At 39.9% G+C, this 21,039-nt stretch overlaps 1 protein-coding gene across 10 annotated transcripts in view; it reads left to right on the top strand.

Annotated features, from left to right (window-relative positions):
* TTC13 (tetratricopeptide repeat domain 13) overlaps nucleotides 1-21,039 on the top strand; it is an 80,741-nt gene that overhangs the window by 12,694 nt on the left and 47,008 nt on the right. For 9 of the 10 annotated variants that reach the window (XM_044942000.2, XM_006055551.4, XM_044942001.2 and 6 more), the window contains exons 2-4: nucleotides 5,311-5,405; nucleotides 8,929-9,004; nucleotides 12,373-12,443. In XM_044942000.2, the coding sequence (XP_044797935.1) occupies nucleotides 5,311-5,405; nucleotides 8,929-9,004; nucleotides 12,373-12,443 (242 nt within the window). Of the gene's footprint in view, nucleotides 1-5,310; nucleotides 5,406-8,928; nucleotides 9,005-11,245; nucleotides 11,345-12,372; nucleotides 12,444-21,039 lie in introns of those variants that run through there. The other variant, XM_025284491.3, reaches the window with a different exon arrangement.

Below are 21,039 nucleotides of genomic sequence, written 5' to 3'. Positions count from 1 at the left end.
TTCAGTCAGCTTTCCAGATTTAAAATTTGTGGTGAAGCGGAGAATTCTTCCTTTATATGGTAAAATGTATCAATCTCAAAATAGCTACATAGAGCAGCTTCCCCCTGGATGTTTAAAAATGTTAAATGAAAAAGAATTATTGTCAGAAGTTGAGGAAATTCTGGGTCATCAAATGACATGTTAACGTCAAGAATAATCTGGGGTGCCTTTTATCACTAGTGTTGTTGAGCACTTTGGGGAGGTTTTATCCAGTACAATAAGATGCTAAGTGAGTATAAGTATTAAAAAGACTTTGATATAATTATGTGTAGTTGATATAGTGATCCACTGTAAGACATTAATAGAGCAGTTAAAAGTTCAATAATGTGGAGGTAAAATATTCACCTCTAGTCAATTAAGAAGACAAAAGATTGACAGCAGGCTGTGTCTCTGCCTGGACGGCTCTCCCAGTCCTGCCAGTCTCCCATGGACCTTCACCTGTCAGTCCTTGACTTTCTTCGTATCTGCCTTCACTGTCAAGCTCTGGGAGTTGGTGATGGACAGGGAAGTCTGGTGTGCTGCAGCCCGTGGGGTCACAAAGAGTCAGACACAACTGAGTGACTTTCACATAAATCATCTCAAAGATTTTTTTTAAAAAGAAGTCTAGAAATATATCCCTGGAGAAGGAAATGGCAACCCACTCCAGTATTCTTGCCTAGAGAATCCTGTGGACAGAGGAGCCTGGTGGGCTGCTGTCTATGGGGTTGCATAGAGTCAGACACAACTGAAGCGACTTAGCATGCGTGATGCATTGGAGAAGGAAATGGCAACCCACCCCAGTATCTTGCCTGGAGAATCCCAGGCACAGGGGAACCTGGTGGGCCGCTGTCTATGGGGTCACACACAGTTGGACACAACTGAAGTGACTTAGCAGCAGCAGCAGCAGAAATAGGTTCCAATGTCTAAATGTCTTATAAAGGTGGCATTCAGTTGATAATTTCATAAGTGGCCCTGAAGCAACTCGCTAACCATTTGGAAAATAGATAATTAGAAATGATTCCCTATATCTTAGACCAGAATAGATCACATGACTTACAGATTAGCAAAGGACATACGCAATTTGGACTTCCCTGGTGGCTCAGTGGTACAGAACCCACCTACGAATTTAGGAGGTGTGGGTTCGATTCCTGGGTAAGGAAGATCCCCTGGAGAAGGAAATGGCAACCCACTCCAGTATTCTTGCCTGGGAAATCCCATGGACTTTGTGCCTGGCAGGCTACAATCCATGGGGTTGCAAAGAGTCAGACATGACTTAGTGACTAAACAACAACAACAAAATCAATTTACAAAGAGATACAAATGGCCAATAAATCAAAAGGTTACTCTTACTAGTACTGTGTTCAGACTGGGAAAGATAAAAAGAATGGCAATACTCTAAGTAGAGAGAGATAGTGATGCTATACACTGCAAACAGGAATGAAATTACTTTTAAGTATTGGGATGGAAATGGAGCAGTATAATGGAAAGTGTTAGAATTTTTGCCTCAGCAATTACATGTGTTATACTTTAATTGCCCAGTTGGGTAAATTTGCAAAAAATATAGCCCAAGGATACTCGCTGAAACAGTATCTATATTAAGGAAATAAGAAAGGACATCTTAAGTATTCAATGTGAGGAGTGTGGTTAAATTCTATGCAATGGAATGCTGTATAGCTGTTTTAATTATATAGATGTGTATTTGTTGAAACTGAAAAGAATCCCACAGAGTGGAGGGATTGTTAGAATACAGCCAGTGTCTGTGCAGTGCTTTAAGCACAGCTCAGTGGGTGGTGAGTTCGCAAATTGTACCTTTTTTAAAAGGTAGGAGAGATAGGTTATAAATTAACGCATACTCAACTACTGATCAACAAGCATTACTGCTTCTTCATTCTTGTCAGACTAACGTCTTTCTCTGGGTCCATTACTTACCCTAGTCTGACCACTTACCTTTTAAACTCATATTTTTTTATTTTCCAGCAGCAGCTCCCTCCTAGCTAGGGTCGTCAGCCCACTGCCCCTTTGCATTTGCTTGCCATTGTCTTTTTGTATACCACTCCTCCTGCCTGGAAGACTTCTCCCCTTTCTGCACCCCAGTCTGAACCCATCCATCCTTGAAATCCCTCTGTGCTTTGTGAGACTAAACATTCCGGCTTCAGTCTCTGCTCTCCACCAGGGCTCAAGGGAGAATTCAGCTAAATTGGTTCATGTGGCTCCTTGAACATGACTGCTGAATTAGAGCACATTTAAAAAAATAATTTATTGAAGCAAAATTCACATAACAAAAAGTTAACCATTCTCTAGTGGACAAGTTCGGGGTGTTTAGTACATTCACTGCTTAGTGCAGTTACCCTAAGACATGTCCCATCATTCCAAGGTAAACTCCTATGGCATTCCCCTCCAAAGCGCAGGCTGTGTCTGTGGATTTTCCTATTCTGGGTATTTCATATAGACGGAGTCATACTCTACGAGACCTTTTGTGTCGAGTTCCTTTCACTTAGTTTTTGCTTTGGATGTTCTTACATGTTGTAATACGTATCAGGACTTCATTCATTTTTAAGGCTGAATAATACTCCGTTGTATATATGTATCAGAGTTTGTTTATCCATTATCTGTTGATGGACATTTAGGCTGTTTCTACCTTTTGGTTATTGTAAGTAGTGCTGCTATGAATATGTGCGTATGTGTACTTGTTAGAGGCCCAGTAGTCAGTTCTTTGGGCTATGCACCTAGGAATGCAGTAGTGGGACCAGATGGTAATTCTGTGTTTAACTTTCTGAGGAACCACCCAACTCTACAGTGATCACACCATTTTACATCCCCATCAACATTGCACAAGGATTCATTTCTCTATCTTTGTCAACACTTGTGATTTCCCATTTTAAAAAATTATACCTATCCTAGTGGGTGTGCAGTGGTACCTCACTGATTTGTATTCACTAATTAATAATGATGTAGAGCATCTTTTCATGTACTCACTGCTTGTATATCTTCGGAGAGTTGCCAATTCAAGTCCTTTGCTCATTTTTAAATAGGATTGTCCTTTTTTGTTGAATTTTACAATTTTTTTTATATTCTAGATACTAGACCCTGGGTACATATCTTTTAAAAATTTAAAATTTATGTATTTAGTTTTTCTGTTGCGCTGAGTCTTCATTGCTACACATGGACTTTCTCCAGTTGTGGTGAGTGGGGGTTCCTTTCTGGTTGTGATGTATGGGCTCCCGGGCAAGGGCTTCAGTGGTTGCAGTACATAAGCTCAGTGGTTGTGGCTCCCAGGCTCAAGAGTGTGGGCTCAGTTGTGGCAAATGGGCTTAGTTGCCCTGTGGCCTGTGGAATCCTTCTGGACCAGGGATAGAACCTCTGTCCCCTGCACTGGCAGGTAGATTCTTAACCTCTGGAATACCATGAAATTTCCTTAGCACATATCTTTCAACATTAGGTCTTCCTGGCTTAACTTTGCTCTTCTCTTGGTGACTTTTTTTTAACCTCTGGTTCAGTTCCGTTCAGTTCAGTCACTCAGTCATGGCCGACTCTTTGCGACCCCATGATCCGCAGCACGCCAGGCCTCCCTGTCCATCGCCAACTCCCGGAGTCCACCCAAACTCATGTCCATTGAGTTGGTGTGCCATCTAACCATCTCATCCTCTGTCCTCCCCTTCTCCTCCTGCCCTCAGTCTTGCACAGCATCAGGGTCTTTCCCAATGAGTCAGCTCTTCCCATCAGGTGGCCAAAGTATTGGAGTTTCAGCTTCAACATCAGTCCTTCCAATGAACACCCAGGACTGATCTCCTTTAGGATGGACTGGTTGGATCTCCTTGCAGTCCAAGGGACTCTCAAGAGTCTTCTCCAACACCACAATTCAAAAGCATCAATTCTTCGGCGCTCAGCTTTCTTCACAGTCCAACTCTCACATCCATACATGACTACTGGAAAACCATATCCTTGACTAGACGGACCTTTGTTGGCAAAGTAATGTCTCTGCTTTTTAATATGCTATCTAGGTTGGTCATGACTTTCTTTCCAAGGAGTAAGCTTCTTTTAATTTCATGGCTGCAATCACCATCTGCAGTATTGTGGAGCCCAAAAAAATAAATTCCGCCGCTGTTTCCACTGTTTCCCCATCTATTTGCCATGAAGTGATGGGACCAGATGCCATGATCTTAGTTTTCTGAATGTTGAGCTTTAAACCAACTTTTTCACTCTCCTCTTTCACTTTCATCAAGAGGCTCTTTAGTTCTTCACTTTCTGCCATAAGGGTGGTATCATCTGCATATCTGAGGTTATTGATATTTCTCCCGGCAATCTTGATTCCAGCTTGTGCCTTTTCCAGCCCAGTGTTTCTCATGGTGTACTCTGCATATAAGTTAAATAAGCAGGGTGACAGTATACAGCCTTGACATACCCCTTTTCCTATTTGGAACCAGTCTGTTGTTCCATGTCCAGTTCTAACCATTGCTTCCTGACCTGCATACAGGTTTCTCAAGAGGGAGGTCAGATGGTCTGGTATTCCCATCTCTTTCAAAATTTTCCACAGTTTATTGTCATCCACATAGTCAAAGGCTTAGCATAGTCAATAAAACATAAATAGATGTTTTTCTGGAATTCTCTTGCTTTTTTGATGATCCCGCAGATGCTGGCAGTTTGATCTCTGGTTCCTCTGCCTTTTCTAAAACCAGCTTGAACATCTGGAAGTTCATGGTTCACATATTGCTGAAGCCTGGCTTGGAGAATTTTGAGCATTACTTTACTAGTGTGTGAGATAAGTGCAATTGTGTGGTAGTTAGAACATTCTTTGGCATTGTCTTTCTTTGGGATTGGAATGAAAACTGACCTTTTCCAGTCCTGTGGCCACTGCTGGGTTTTCCAAATGTGCTGGCATATTGAGTGCAGCACTTTCACAGCATCATATTTTAGTATTTGAAATAGCTCAACTGGAATTCCATCACCTCTAGTAGCTTTGTTCTTAGTGATGCTTCCTGAGGCCCACTTGACTTCACATTCCAGGATGTCTGGCTCTAGGTAAATGCTGCCAAATAGTAGGTGTCCCATGTTAGAATCTTAACCACTGTGTGTGTTGTTGCAAGGACAATCACTGGCGGGTGTGTAAGATTCTGGGAAACTATAAAATGTTACCCACTTGTAAAGGTTTGAAAGATGGGGCGCTCCTTTTAATGTTGTTTATGTTTATAATTTTTTTTGTTTTGTGGATTCTTCACATTGCAGTGCATAGTTAAGTGCTTAAGAGCCATGAATCTAAAGTGAGGAGAATAACAAGGACTGTTTGCTTTTCAGAGTCATCCTTTTTGAATTTCCATGACTCCGACTGTGAACCCAAAGGATCACCACCCTGTGACTCTCTGCTTTCCCTTAACACTGAAAAGATTCTGGTATGTATCTTTTGTGCCTCCTGTTTTGGAAACACAGTGATAGTAGTTCCATAAGGCAGAGATGGCCTCTGTTTATCAACCAGGAGTTGAATCCAGTTGCATAAGATAAAGATAGGTCATCTGTTGTTTATTCACACTGAATCATTATGTCTTATGACTTGGATGGTTGGTCATTCTGGACCCAGGACTCTTTACTTTTAAGTTCCAAGGAATAAAAAATAAATAACTTTATTTCTAGGTGCCTTATGATTTGCAGGTGTAGTATAATCTTATTTTTCTAGCCTTGCCTTTGTATCTTTATGTCTGTTTTTTATCAGTACCAACTAAACTGTACAAGAGACCTCTCCATTCCGGAGATGAGCGCCTGGCACTGTGTCCCTGTCTATGCGTGTGTGTCCTCCTGCAGCCCAGCTGCCTCAAGGTGCCAGGGTTATTTGGTCACACTTAATTCTGTGAGGCTGTTCTCCTTTCAGTGCCCAAGGTTAACATTTTTCCTCCAGACCTATAGATTGTTTGCTTCTTTTGCTTCAGAATTTCCCTTTAGTATACTCTTTATTTTCCAGACAAAGCTCTGTCTTTTTACGGAAGAACTACAGAATATGGGTAGGAATTGCAAGCTAGTGAATGGTCAACTGATTATACCTAACTCATTGCATAGCCGTCAACTTGATATAGAAAAAAAATGTCCAAAACCGGAGTGGGCTAACTTGTGAAGTAGTGAGTTAACCATCACTGAAGACATTTGAGTAGAAACTGGTTAATCCCCATCTTGGAGAAGCAATTAGATTATGAGTTATTAGGGACCTTCTCACTGACTCAAATATTAGCTACTAGTTGCATTTCAGTTTAAGATGGCACTAGCTAGAAACCTATGGGAGAAAACTTATTAATCTAGGCTTTTTGTTTTCCCTAGGTTGAAAATATGGGAGTTAAACTATTCATTTATCTGTTAATTTTTCAGGTATTTATTTTGTACCTGTTTGTGCCAAGCGTTGTGCTAAATAAGTACTTAGCCAGAGAATGGTAAGCCCAATAACCTTGGCCCCAGGACTTAGGGCTCCTGTAGCTACTAATCAAATAATTATACAAATAAATATAGAAGTACAGTTGTGCAAATATATGAAGAAAAAATAAAGGGTCAGTATTCCTGAAGATATCAGGGAAACCAGGCAAGACAGCTTTCAGGATTTGAAAGATAAGCAGGGACCGAAAGGTGGATTAAAATTAACCTACTAGCAGTGTGCGGCTCTGTGTTTAAACTACTCTGATAATAGCTGCCCACTTTGTCCACAGGAGATATCTATAGGTGTGATATTAGAAGTGGGAGAGGTTCTTTTTTGATCAGGAAGATAATTTGTCCATATTACACTTTTCCTGCCCACTTCTGTTATAGAATAAAATAAAAACACTTTAAACTCACATCTGCTCTTCAGTATAAATATATATATATTTTAAATTCCCATCCGTGCAGTGCATGCCACTGTGCGGCTGTGCACGCCCCTGCCCGGCTGTGTGCGCCCCCATCGCCGCTCCACCGTGCGCACTTCAGTATATTCAAGAGGTTTCTTGGTAAATAATTTATTTTCATGAGATTTCATTTCTGTTCTCATCCCATCTTTTTCATGAAGGCTTGGCAAATGGTAGACCCTCATTGAATACTGGATGAAATAATAAGGTTTTTAAAGTATTAAAAAGCCTTGTTTATGGCCTGGAAAATCCCATGGATGGAGGAGGCTGGTAGGCTGCAGTCCTTGGGGTCACTAAGAGTTGGATACGACTGAGCGACTTCACTTTCACTTTGCACTTTCATGCATTGGAGAAGGAAATGGCAACCCACTCCAGTGTTCTTGCCTGGAGAATCCCAGGGACGGGGGAGCCTGGTGGGTTGCCGTCTATGGGGTCGCACAGAGTCGGACACGACTGAAGCGACTTAGCAGCAGCAGCATAGACTGCTTTCCTTGACTCTACACAATTCATTTATTAGAGAAATGTTTTGCACCTGTGTGTGTCTGTGAGCAGCTGGTAAGGAGGAAGGCCTTGTGTCTGGTCCCGGCTGGCCGTGCATGCAGCGCTGTGCTTCTCTCACGCGTTGTCCAATCTGTCGCTTCAAAAGAAACAGAACCTGGTTCCCTTGTATGGAAGCTCCCAGCTGTGGAGCAAAGCAAGAAGGAGCTGACAGAGTTCCTCTCTAGCCATCAAGGTTTTACTGGAAGAAATAAAGTGTAAATGTTCCCAAAGGAGTAGAGTTCTTTTTCATTTTGTTTGGGGTCCTGAATGGAATGAAGTCCCAAGTCCTCTGAGGTGGGATGCTTTTCTGAGCTGTATCTTCTAACTTATGTTCTAAGCAGAGGTAGCTTATTCTTGGCCTGTTTTGTAGGCAAACCTTAAAACCACTCTGTATCTGAACATCAGTCTGGACTTCAAGAGTATAGGGAAAATAGGTGGAAATGCCTGTTATTCTGTAGAGTCAGTGAAGCCCAAGAGACTATGGCTAATGAGAGCCAATCATTAGCTAAAGAGCATACCCATCAGTCAGAAGAGTCACCCATGGGGAAATATTTGACTGTCATACCTGCCTGTAGGCATTGATGTGGTAGATTTAAAACAAAAAAAAGAGCAATTCAAATAATTGTCACTGAGATGTCACTGAGTTCTGATCCTGAAGTTTTGCCAAAAGCAACATCTTTAGTTTTATCCTAGCTTTTCCTGTCTATATTGTGTTCAAGTTTTAATCATATCTTAGACGAATCTGGTATGAAGTTATCATTGTAATCTGTATCCTGTATGCTAAGCACATCATACCATAGCATCGACAGTAAAACCTTCTGACAAAGTGATGGCTGTTTGCATCATCAGATATGATTCGTCTCCAGAGCACAACAGAGCCATCATTTTGTATGTTGGACCATTACTGCCTGTAAAATCACTCCACTTACTTTGGAGTGATTAACTCTACTTTGTTTCCCCCTAGTTTCCACTTTTACTTTAGCTGTTATGCCAAGTGTGCATATGTGTGTCTGTGTGATTTCTTGTACTGTGTCAGGCAGGATGGTTATGTTCATTGCCTGCTATGCATTGTTTAAGTGCATCTTGCTTCTTGGTCAGGTTTTACTGGCCCTGTTATGGTGTCATCCCTGTACACCCTGTGTCTCTTACTTCTAAAGAGTTCTTTACAGTTTACAAAGCAATGATCTGTTATCAAGCCACTTTGGAGACCAGTCACTAGAATCTGATCTTTGTAATGTGATCGACGTCATTGAATAGTCTGTGGAGGGAGCTTTGAAACAGCCAGGAAGATGAATCCTCATGAAAGTAAAAAGATAGGTGTTCCTGGGAATCGAAAACCACTCAGTCGGTCACAGCACAAAATGTGCCTTAAAGTACACCATTGATATGACTGAATGTCAGTGTTTTCTTGCTTCCATATAAATTAAATGTAACTTTAATTGTTTTAAATACAGGTTTCACTGTAAGTTTCTCTTCATTTAAGATAAGCTAAAATGTATGTTTGTCTTTATTTCAGAGCCAGGCCAAGTCTATTGCTGAACAAAAGAGATTCCCATTTGCTACTGATAATGAGAGCACAAATGAAGAATTAGGTGAGACTTGACTTGGGGACTTTTCTTGGGACATTTGCCTAGAATTTATGATTAGATGTAGAGTGGGTAGGCAGGGTGGTGAGGCAGAAAGGACACAGAGCCTGGCTCTGCCAGCATGAGCGGTTTGATCTTGGGTAGGGCATTCAGCCTTTGTCAGGGTTTGATATTTATTATGTCATAAAATAAAAGGTCTGGATGGAATCAGTGTTTCTATGGAAATTAATTATGGTATGAGTTCTAACGAGCTATTAGCATCCATTAAAAGATTATTTGTATACTGTCATCAAATATGAACAACATAGAAGTGAAAGCAGAAGAGAACCACACCTCATTTAGTCTTCTGTGTCATAACATAGCTAGGTTTGATTAGTCTTACTCATGGGGCCAGTCAGGTATTGTTGGTCCAGACTCGTGGGTGTAGAAGATTGAGCTCATTCTGATCTGCAAATGGGTCATGCTGTTTGGCTTGTTCAAGGTGTGTCTTGAAACAGCCTGGTTTCGCCAGGGTCTGATATGCTTTGCGTGTGTCTCCATCATTGCCTAATCAGCTCACACTTGAAGGAGTGGAAGCAAATTGAATATAGGACTGAAGAGTGCAGTTGGACAGATTTCACAGAAGGGTGTGCTCCTGGTAGCCCAAAGCACCTGAAGAAATTTTTCTCTGTCTGATTTACACGTAATTATTTTTATCCTTTCTGCTGCCATATCCATTTTATGTTAAGGTTGAGCACTATTTTGAAAATATTAATCACCTTTTATTTATATTCTTTGAGTAAGCTTTGAGAATTACCCTTTAAGGCATCACAAATTTGGTCTCCTTTGTAATCCTTGAATTTGATTCAATCTTATATTCATTTATTAAATAATGAATTAAGAGTGTAATATGTGCCAGGCCTGTCCTATGCTCTAAGAGTAATCCTAGTACATCCTGGGATAGTATAGGCTCCAAGCTGGTTTAGGATCTTCTGAACATCAGTATTTATTTTTTTTTTTTTTTGGAAAAATGACCTCTGTAAGCATACATGTTGCAAGGAGGTGTGTAATTGCTGGTTAATAACAATTTCTGGGGGATTCCATTTATCCTAGTTTTCTCTTTATGTCTTTGAACTCCCTTAACTAAATTTAGATCCTAGTAGTACTTTTTTTGGACAAGATTTAGATTACTTTTCAATGCATATATATGTGCTAGTCATGTCCGACTCTTGTGACCCCATGAGCTGTAGCCCACTGGGCTTCTCTGTCCATGGAATTTTACAGACAAGAATACCGGAGTGGATTGCCATTTCCTCCTTCAGGGGATCTTTCCAGCCCTGGGATTGAACCTGTGTGTCTTTATGTCTCCTGCATTGGCAGGCAGATTCTTTATCACTGGGCTACCTGGGGGTTTTCTCAACAAAAAAAAAATCTACTTTTAGATGGAAAGATTTGAGAGCTGCATTTGATTTTATTTGAAAGGAGTTCAACACCTTGGCCATGAACAGCAATTTAAGCAAGTTCCTAAATGTAATATTTATCTGCTAAAGCTGTATTTGTTTTTATGGGTCACATTCATTTGTTCATTCAATAGATACTCACTGATTATGAGAAGGTAGAGAGGAAATTCTGAAATATTTAGATCTGAAAGAATGTAAGAAAATTTTCTACAGGCTTGTTAAGCAAGACCCAGAGAGAACAATTTCCCCATGGTAACACAGCCAGTGAGTGGCAGGGCTAGAGTCTGAGCCCAAATCTTGGCTTTCTAAAGTATCTTCCTGCACTCAAAAAAAAAAAGTTTTATGTTTCAGTCCCTGTTCATCCAGTCATCAAGGGATTCAAACCATCTTTCAGTCCAGCCCAGTGTACAGTAGTTTCCGTGCAGCCTTGATTTTTCTCGGGGTAGCATGTTGGTTAGGATGGTGGGTCCCAGAGCCAGGCAGCCTGCTTCCTTGTCTCACTGCGTGTTGTCTTTCAGCAGTTTAAATGCTTCACTTCCTTGTCTGCCCATGAGGATGACAGTTGTACCTATCTCACTACAATTAAGGAGTAATTGAGTTACAATACGTGTAAATGGTTAGGATTGTGCCTGGCACCTAGTAAGAACATAGTGCATGTTACTATTATTGTTATTGTTATTTTTACTACTAATGCTCCTGATTCCCACCAAAGAGGTCTCTGGCTAGCCCATTATCTGCTACAACTATCTGAATAGTAGCCATTCCTGTTATTCTGAATATGAGTTTGACTTTAATTATCTTTTCAAAGAAATTAGGATGGAAACAGACCTCTTTTCATGTTGAAGAATGCATCCCAGAGCTCTTGTATTATTATGATGCTCAGTGTTTTGAACTTTACTTTTCTGAGGTTAGTTATAAAATCTCTTTCTGCATTTAATGTATTTACTACTTTTTACTGTCAGGGAATTTAAACTGAATGACATTAAAAGTTTCAGTTGCCCATCTTCTTGAACACTTATGTCCTTAAACTAGAGGGTCACAATAAAGCTTTTTTTTTTTTTTTTTTTTGCAAAGAAATAGATCAAATAAGATCAAATATTGAATTAAGAATATAATTTTTCAGAAACATTTGGGGCTTTAGGGAATTAGGGCAAATATTGCAGGTGGAAATATATTCTAGAATATTAAAATTTATTGGTTTTTTTTTTGGACAAGTGAAGTTTAGTCAAAATACTGCCACGTTTTAACAGGTTGTCCTGACTCTAACTTCAAAATACTACTGACATAAGCAGTTTGATTAAAAACTGTTATTTTCTTTAGAGTATATTTTGAGTAACGTTTTGACTGTGTTTTGAATAGAAGAGCTAGGGAAAAGACTGCAACTGCATACTGCAGTGGTGTGAATTATACCTACAGTTAGGCATTATGTTAATACTTATATAATACTATGGTAATTGGAACCTCTCTTTTTGTTCTTAGTAGGTAATTGGCAGTAAATTGAGCACCTGCAGATATTGAGATATGTGATGCTCTTTGTTTATTTCTTCTAATAGTAAAGTCACATAGTAAAGTCACATTGCCATGTTATATGGATATTATGCAGGCTTATTACTAGCTCTTTTGAAATATAGATAGGAAATACCATAAAGATTATTTGGTATTTGAAAGTGAGTTATGGGCTTAGACAAAGATAATTGCTTTTTGCAGGCAGATGTTTTATAGATGGCTTTAATAATTTAAACCTAGATAGAACTAGACTGACTAGCAAATACCAAATGGCAGGAGAATTCAATTACATCTTATTAACTCTAAGTTTCCTTTAACTGCTTCTAGTCCTTGGAGCTGCCTTTTAAGATTTGGTAGAGAATGTAGTTGCCTATTTCGGTCTGAGACCCTTTATTCATTCCTCTAATGTTTCTGTCTTCTTTATCCCAGCTATTGCGTATGTGCTGATTGGCAGTGGTCTCTATGATGAAGCAATAAGACATTTTTCAACAATGCTTCAGGTAATTTTTCTTCTTAATCATATAATTGCAAGTTTATAGTAATGACAAAAATACAGGCTTATGTGTAACTAAAGTGCTACAATAAAACAGATTTTAAGATTTTACAGGAAAGTAAAGGAAATCAGCCCTGACTGAGCCTTTCTTGGTGGTGCAGGCCTCATAACATGCTCTCATTGAATCTTTGCAGTGTTACTTCATTTTAAAGGAGATCAGGCAATTTGCTTGTAGTCTCCCCACCATCAATAGGCAGAGATAAGATTCAAGTGCAAGTTTCAGAAGATAAACATTAGCTTCAGTTCATTTTACTGTCTACCTTGATATCTCTCATGAGATGCAGACACTGGAAATTCTTGGAATTATGGATGTTTACTCTCTGTGCAGATCCTGATCTGCACAGTTAAGTCCACTCATGGATTTGTTTCTCACCGTAAAGTATAAGACCCTTCAGTAGGAGCATTGGACTTCTGCTTATTGATGTCTGTGTTAAAGTCTGGTTCAGACCAAGTGCTTAAATACCTCAGTATAAGAGCTGCATAGGAGACCTGTAAAATGCAGCCTGACATTATTGTCCATATATTTTGGGTATTTAACTGTATTCTGGTAGATGCTTGGCCATTATCCATTATCTGTTCAGGACGGTCAAGTAAGGTTAGAAATACCTAAGTTCTAATCTATCTTTGCTGTTCACTAGAAAGTTATTTAACCTCCTGGATTATGGGCATAATAATAACTACCTCCAAAAATATTCTAGTTCGGTTTAAATGAAATATCTTTAAAAAGTACTTTACTAGATGCCTGGCACATATAGTAAGTGCTCAGTTAATTTCAGCTACTCAAAGTACCATTCTGGCATATTTGTCTGTGCTAATACAATAAGAGCCAGTAGATAGTTTAAAATTCAGCAGGCTGATTAAATTTTAAAATTTCAGTTTTGAAAATTTTGCTCTTCTTTTCTCTTTTCAAGCATAGAATTAATTATGTTGATAACTTAGTCTTCACTCTCAAATAATCAGTAAGATGTTTTTATAGTTATTACTTTAAACTCCTTGCATCTAACCGGCTGTGTGTTTGAGTGGTCATATGGGATAATATTCTTCAGTGGAGTTTAAAGTACAATGGGTAGATTATAAAGTTTTAAAAATCATCCTTTTGTTTAGCATTGCAATATTTAAAAAAGGTAAGAAAGTACTGGTTTGAAAGGGGGGCTTTGATACATTTATAAGAGCGTATATCAGTTAATTTATGATAGCAACCAAAAGACAACAGTTTGAGCTTGCAGATGTCTTATCAGTTCATTCAGCTTTTTGAAAAATATTATCTGTCTAGTTGAAGGTAATACAACAATGTTAAATAAAATAAGTAATAAAAAATTTCTTAATTCTGCCACTCTAACATTATTTTTTTGTTTATGACCTTTTCAAAGTATGTGTTTGGTTTTTTATAATCTGAATATATATACTATTTTGTATTACTTTTTCACTTAATTTTATAAAGTTTTTCAGTGTTTCTCTACAGTTATTATTTTAATGACTCTATAGTATCTCTGGTGTCCATTTATTATTGTAAAACTTCTCTTGCAGTTGTGATCTCAGAAAGTAGATCAGACTTTTCTGTTTGTGCTAAGAAAAGATATTAATATACTGAAGTTTGATATAGTATTTTCATCAGTCTACATTGGGTTGCTCTCAGCCGATAGAGTTTTCTTTGAGAATGTGTGGAGTATAAATAAGACTGCGGCTTCTGGTGATCCAAACTACTGATGGGGCAGGAGTGGCAGTCAGGGGAGCAGCAGGAAGTTCAGATGCTCCAGGCCCATGGAAGACAGGCCTGTGTCCTCATTCATAGCACGTCTTCACACGGAACTCAGTGCCCTGGCTTTCCTGCTGGTGCTCTTCCTTGTGATGTCTCTCTTCCCTTTTGTTTTGGTTCTTCCCAGCCTTTTCTGCATCATAAGACATGTGGAAAATTGTATTTTCACGACACACTGGAATAATAAGCAGGAGCAAGTTTAGAGGCATCCAAATAGAGCTTGGTGAAAATCTGTCATGTTTTCTTTATGTTATATGACTGCAATAAATATATAATACAAAGATTTGATATTAAATGATAAAATTCTTTTTTCAATTTTAATAAGACTTGATCCTGCTTTTCTGGATGTAGTTTTTCTATATTAGGCTTTATGAAATTGATGCACATAATTCCTACGAAAGAGGAATTTGATTTCTTCAAATTCTTGATAGCCAATCTCATCAAAGAACTCTACAGCCAGGTGGGAGTGAAGGTCCAAAGAACAGTTATTGCTACTTCTCTAACTGACCAAAACTCTTTTTCTTATCATGAATCAGAATTTACATGTCAGTCTCTTTAATTGTATTTTTACAGTATGACCATTCTTTAAGTGCTCTTCCTTTTCTCTTTTTGGCAAGTGTAGTAGTGCTTTGTCTTGCAGTAATGAAATTGGTTTTTAGCCCAGCAATACTTTTTATTTTTATGGTCCAGTATTCAGAAGGGTGGTACAGTGTTTCTTCGAGCATGGAGAGCTGCCTCATTAGGACTCAGCCCAGGATCACTGGAGGATCGTTTCTGTCAATGCATTGTGTCAACTATTAGACGCCCATCTGTTCCTTGCAGGACCTCCTACATGTGCAAAAACCCCGTATTTTTTTTGGCTGCGCCATGTTTTAGTTGCAGCATGTGGGATCTAGTTCCCTGACCAGGGATTGAACCCAGGTCCCCAATGTTGGGAGCATGGAGTCTTAGCCACTGGACCACAGGGAAGTCCCCCAAATTCTATATTTTTGACCCAGTAAACATACCTTAGCAAATCTTCAGTGATAACCGTTCACAGACAAACTTTTCCACTTTTTTTAGTTTGTTGTTGTTGTTGTTTAGTAGCGAAGTCTTGTATGACTCTTTGCAAAACCATGGACTGTAGCCGGCCCAGCTCCTCTGTCTATGGGATTTCCCAGGCAAGAATACTGGAGTCGGTTGCCATTTCCTTTTTAGCTCGTTAACTCTTGACAAAATGTTTCTCTTGGACAGACTGCAAGCTCCAGCATGAAGCAACAAGGCATGGAATCAGATTCCATTCATAGAAAGCTGAAGACAAATGGGGCCATGGGTGCTGGGATTTTATTATATTTACTGTATATATAAGATCATTTAATGTGAAATTTGGATCTATGCACGAGGACACTTATATTCCAGAATGACCTTTTGATGTAAAGCTTTTATACCATCTCATTGGCTTAGTTGCAGGATCAGAGAACAAACTTATGGGATATTTCTATAATCTTTGTTGTTTCAATGTGTTCATTTTAATATTTATCCAAATATGGATTGTTTGGCACATCTTTAAAGGAAGACAGTATTCCCTGAGCATCACAGTTTCCAGCTGAACACAATCGCGAGATTTATTAGCTCTGTCCATCTTCGTTGGAAACTCTTGATTTTAAAAGCTTGTCAATCGGTATTGTCTCCATGTCCATGTCTTTGTGTCCTTTCCACACGTGTTGGGGCCTCCATCGTAGTGTTCTTGAAAGCAGGAACCTCTCCTGATTTCTGTGCTGCTTCGATGCTCATGCAGGGCTGGGTGACCCAAGTACTGTGATGATGTTCAATGAGGCAGTTGACCTTTGCTATTAGTTGTGTGACTTTGAACTCATCTGATTCTCATCTGATTGTAATGGAACTGAATTCATGAAAGAACTTTGTTTTTTTTAACATTACCAGAGAAAATGTAAAACATTCCTTTGCTCATAATCTTGTAGTCCTACTTACGTAGACACGTATTGCATCTGCCACTCACACAGAACTCAGTCCTCCGTACACTGCTGTGCAGTGTCGTTTTTTACTTCTTTGTCTTTGATCCAGTGACTTGCAGGTTTTAACAAAAAGCCAACCTTGTGGTGGAAAAATGAATATTTGTACATTTTAAAATCACTATGTAAATAATATAATGAATATGGTAAATTAGACATTTATGGGTTTAAAAATTTTTATTTATTTATTTTTTTGATTTGAGACATCTAAGTGGACCTGACTCCAGTGAGCTAACTATCTTATTATACCATGATTTTGTATTTGCATAAAGTGAGTAATATTGGACAATTGAAATATTAGTTTAATTCATTTAAAATTCTGAAAATGTTATAAAGTGTAAATATTATTAAACTCGTGTATTCAAAAATACTTCAAAATGATATTCTGAGTTCAATTTGTTTTTAGAAATAAACATTTTTTATTTGAAAAAATAGTTCATCGTAACATTTCATAAAGAAAGAATTGTGTCTTGTTGTTAACATCCAAAGCCCATGATAAAATAATAAAGTTGTATCAAAAAAAGTAATGAAATCTACCAATTAAATTTAGGAACCTGTTATACTAGACTGTATTGTGGTATGATAGCAACCACAATAATTATATGAGGCTTCCCAGGTGGCGCTAGTGATAAAGAACCCACCTGCCAATGCAGGAGACATAAGAGATGTGGGTTAGATCCTTGGGTTGGGAAGATCCCATGGAGGAGGGCATGGCAACCCACTCCAGTATTCTTGCCTGGAGAATGCCCATGGACAGAGGAGCCTGGAGGGCTACAGTCCATTGGGTCGCAAAGATTCAGACACGACTGAAGCAACTTAGCACACATACACAATAATTATATATTCTTTTATGTTGTTGGAAAAGAATTCTAAAAAAAAAAAAAATAAGTTGAATAATAGAGGAAACTTGAGTAACATGCATCTGTAAAGTATTTAGGTTTTCTCCATTCAATTTACAACAATGTTCTTGCCTTGAGAATCCCAGGGACGGAGGAGCCTGGTGGGCTGCCGTCTATGGGGTCGCACAGAGTCGGACACGACTGAAGCGACTTAGCAGCAGCAGCAGCAAAGGATGTTTAGTCATTGTGATTGTCATCGTGGTTATAGTCTAGTATTACGGGTTCCAACTCAACGGCATACTCTTCCCTGAACCTGCCACATCCCCCCACCCACAACTGAGAAAGAATCCCTAGTCATACCTTCGTGTCACCAAGCTCAATGAATGGCCCCCCTCCATAGGGTTACAACATGCTTCGCACATATGTGTGTCGCTTACTTCATCACAAGCTCTGTCTGTATATCTCCTAAGTATCTCCTTCATCCATCTGCTGCTCCCAGCTCTGTTCAAACCATGGCCAGCCACTTTGATCTGCCAGATGACAGATGGGGCCAACGTTTCCTGGCTTCTCTCCTCACACCCTCCACACACATGCACATGTGCACACCATACAAACATGTACTTTAAACACTCATATACTTTGCTGTTGGTTTTAGGTTAAAGATAAAAATCTTTAATATGGTTCCTACCTGCTTCTCCAACCTCAGCTTGCACATGCCGTATTCCTTGCTTCCCTCAGAGTCTTTGCACCATCTGGACCAGTCATTCTGGGATTCCCTCACCCCCTAAGATCTCAGTCCAGGTATTTAAGTCTTTATACATTTTATAAAGCACCATTTATCTCTCTCACACTTACTGAGGGTGTGACATTTATATTTTTGGTTCTTTGGCTGTGCTCCAAGAAAGCAAGAATCTTTTGCCATCTGTGTTGGTTTTTCTTCCTGTGGTATTATTTGTAGCACATGGGATGGGGCATGCTCATAGCTGGCCCTGAGTAAATATTTGATGAAAGAATGACTAACATCCATATGACATATAGTGAAACAGAGGAGAGGAGCATACCTATTTTCCAGGGGCATCTGTAAGGAGTTAGAGAAGAGGGGGTGTTTGAGCTGAGACTTGGAGGATGGAAAGATTTTCCTGGGCATAGAGACAATGGGTGAGTGTTTCAGGCAGATGAGAGCATTTGCAAATGCACCCAACTTGGGAGCCCACGTTGCATCTAGGGAACTACTGCTGCTGCTAAGTCACTTCAGTCATGTCCGACTCTGTGTGACCCCATAGACGGCAGCCCATCAGGCTCCCCCATCCCTGGGATTCTCCAGGCAAGAATACTGGGGTGGGTTGCCATTTCCTTCTCCAATGCATGAAAGTGAAAAGTGAAAGTGAAGCCGCTCAGTCGTGTTCGACCCTCAGCGACCCCATGGACTGCGGAGCCTTCCAGGCTCCTCCGTCCGTGGAATTTTCCAGGCAACGCTACCGGAGTGGGTTGCAATTGCCTTCTCCAGGGAACTTCTAAGTAATGCCAATTTTTAGAGTATTAATTGGGAGTGGGGGAGTGAAAGGAGGTGAATGCTGATGTAGAAAAGTGATCAGTGATTTTTGCAAAGGCATTTAGATGTCACCTCACTGTTTTTCAAATTCTGAGGACCCTTTAGTAGGTGCTGCAATTAATTGATGAGTCAAGACTAACACTTTTTAAATGAAATGTACCTGATAAGGAAATATCAGATAACATTGTGTACAGCAAGGCTTGATGAGACTTAGTGAAACTTTTGTTTCTGATGTGTTTGTGTGTATATTTATGTATATGTGTATGAGTGTTCTGCGTTACAGTGTAAAATGTATTTCTTAAAGTGAAAAATGTTTGAATTTTGCTGTTGTAGATGTTGGGAAGCCAATGAATAGTTTCAGCCAGGGAAGTGTCATGATCAGACTTAGTGTTAGTTAACTCTTAATATGGGCCTGGAGACTGGATGGGAAGAAACAGGAAGTGGTTGAGGCCATTGCATTAGCCACATGAGAGGAAGTGGCTGCTGGATCAGGAGATAAAACTGCCAGGATTTCTTGAGAAGGTGTGTTGGCTGGAGAGATGAGGGTGACTCCCAGAGTGGCTGGTGTGGCCACAGGGTATATGAAGATGTCAGTCAAATAAGAATAACTCTTCATTTATTTTTAATTTTTTTCTATTGGAGGGTAATTGCTTCACGATGTTGTATTGGTTTCTGCTGTACAATATGAATCAGCCGTGTGTGCTGTGCTGTGCTTGGTCACTCAGTCGTGTCCGACTCTTTGTGACCCCATGGACTGTAGCCCACTAGGCTCCTCTGTTCATGGGGATTCTCCAGGCAGAAATACTGGAGTGGGTCGCCATGCTCTCCTCCAGGGGATCTTCCCAACCCAGGGATCGAACCTGGGTCTCCAGCATTGCAGGCAGACGCTTTACCCTCTGAGTCACCAGGGAAGTCCAGGAATACTGGAGTGGGTAGCCTATCCCTTCTCTAGCGGATATTCCTGACCCAGGAATCAAACGGGCCTCCTGCATTGCAGGCGGATTCTTTACCGGCTGAGCTACCAGGGAAGCCCAAATCAGTCATAAATATGCATATATCCCCTCCTTCCTGAGCCTCCCTCCCACTCCCCATCCCACCTGCAGGTCCTCACAGGGCACCAAGCTGAGCTCCCTGTGCTATACAGCAGCTGCCTGCTAGCTGCCTGTTTTACACATGGTAGTATAGATACGTCCGGAGAAGGCAATGGCCACCCACTCCAGTACTCTTGCCTGGAAAATCCCATGGGCGGAGGAGCCTGGTGGGCTGCCGTCTGTGGGGTCGCACAGAGTCGAACATGACTGAAGCGACTTAGCAGCAGCAGCAGCAGCAGCAGTATAGATATGTCAGTGCTACTCTCTTGATTCATCCCACCCTCTCCTTCCCCTCCTGTGTCCACAAGTACATCCTCTATGTTTGTGTCTCTATTCCTGCCCCACAGAAAGGTTCATCAGTACCGTAACTCTTTATTTAAATATACTTTTTTTTTCTAATTTACCTCTTGTCATTTGTTATAAAAATTTTCTCAGTTGAGGAGAAAAGCTTCTTGGATAGTGTATTTGGAGACACATCTGAAAGTGGGGTTTGCTTTCACCGGAGACTGTCCTCAGCAGGCATGCGCAGCATGGGATCTGCAGCCGCCCCGCTCTGCCCAGCCTGGCACTGTGCGGTCTTCCGGCAGGTGCCGGTCCTAGGGGAACACCTGAAGACTGTCTTAGTTTGATTCCTCAGTGGGGAACTCTCTTTCCTGCCTTTCCTTACCCTCTGGCCCTGGATCCCACTCCCAGACTACTTGCTCTGCCTTTCTTTCAGCCAGGAAGAATATTTAAATATTGAAGTTTTATCTCCAGGTGATAGAATTATAGGGTGCCCTTTACCTTCTTTTTTTTTTTTTTTTTGCTTTTCTTCATTTTCTAAATCTTCTATAATTTATAATAAGTTTTCTATTTAATTTATTTAAATACAATATTTTCAATTGATAGCAAAGTTTTCTATTACTTTCTGTAGTATGTTTTACTTAACATATTTTTTTTTCCTGATTATAAACGTATGTGTGTGTTAAACAATTAAAAGGAATGCATCAGTGTATTAAGCAGAATAGGAAGAGATCTAGTAATCCCACTTCCCAGAGAAAATTACTGTTAGTGTTTTGGGGAGCATTTTTCTGTGCACATATTGACCCACATAATCATATACAAGCCTTATTTATAGGAGGTGACTACCATTCTTCTGTCATTCTGTAACTCGTAGTTTTCTCCAGTTAGCGAATAGCATGGGCAGCCTTTCATGTCAGATACACACATGTTATAAATCAGAGATCCAAGACTATATGGGAGCCAGAGAAGCAAATTAAATGAGCAAAGTGAATTGATGTAGTGTAGAGGCTC

The sequence above is a fragment of the Bubalus bubalis genome, chromosome 4 (assembly GCF_019923935.1).
Source record: "Bubalus bubalis isolate 160015118507 breed Murrah chromosome 4, NDDB_SH_1, whole genome shotgun sequence".
NCBI lineage: Eukaryota > Metazoa > Chordata > Mammalia > Artiodactyla > Bovidae > Bubalus > Bubalus bubalis.
The sequence above is the reverse complement of the archived record's forward strand: the minus strand, read 5'-3'. Positions and strand labels throughout refer to the sequence as shown.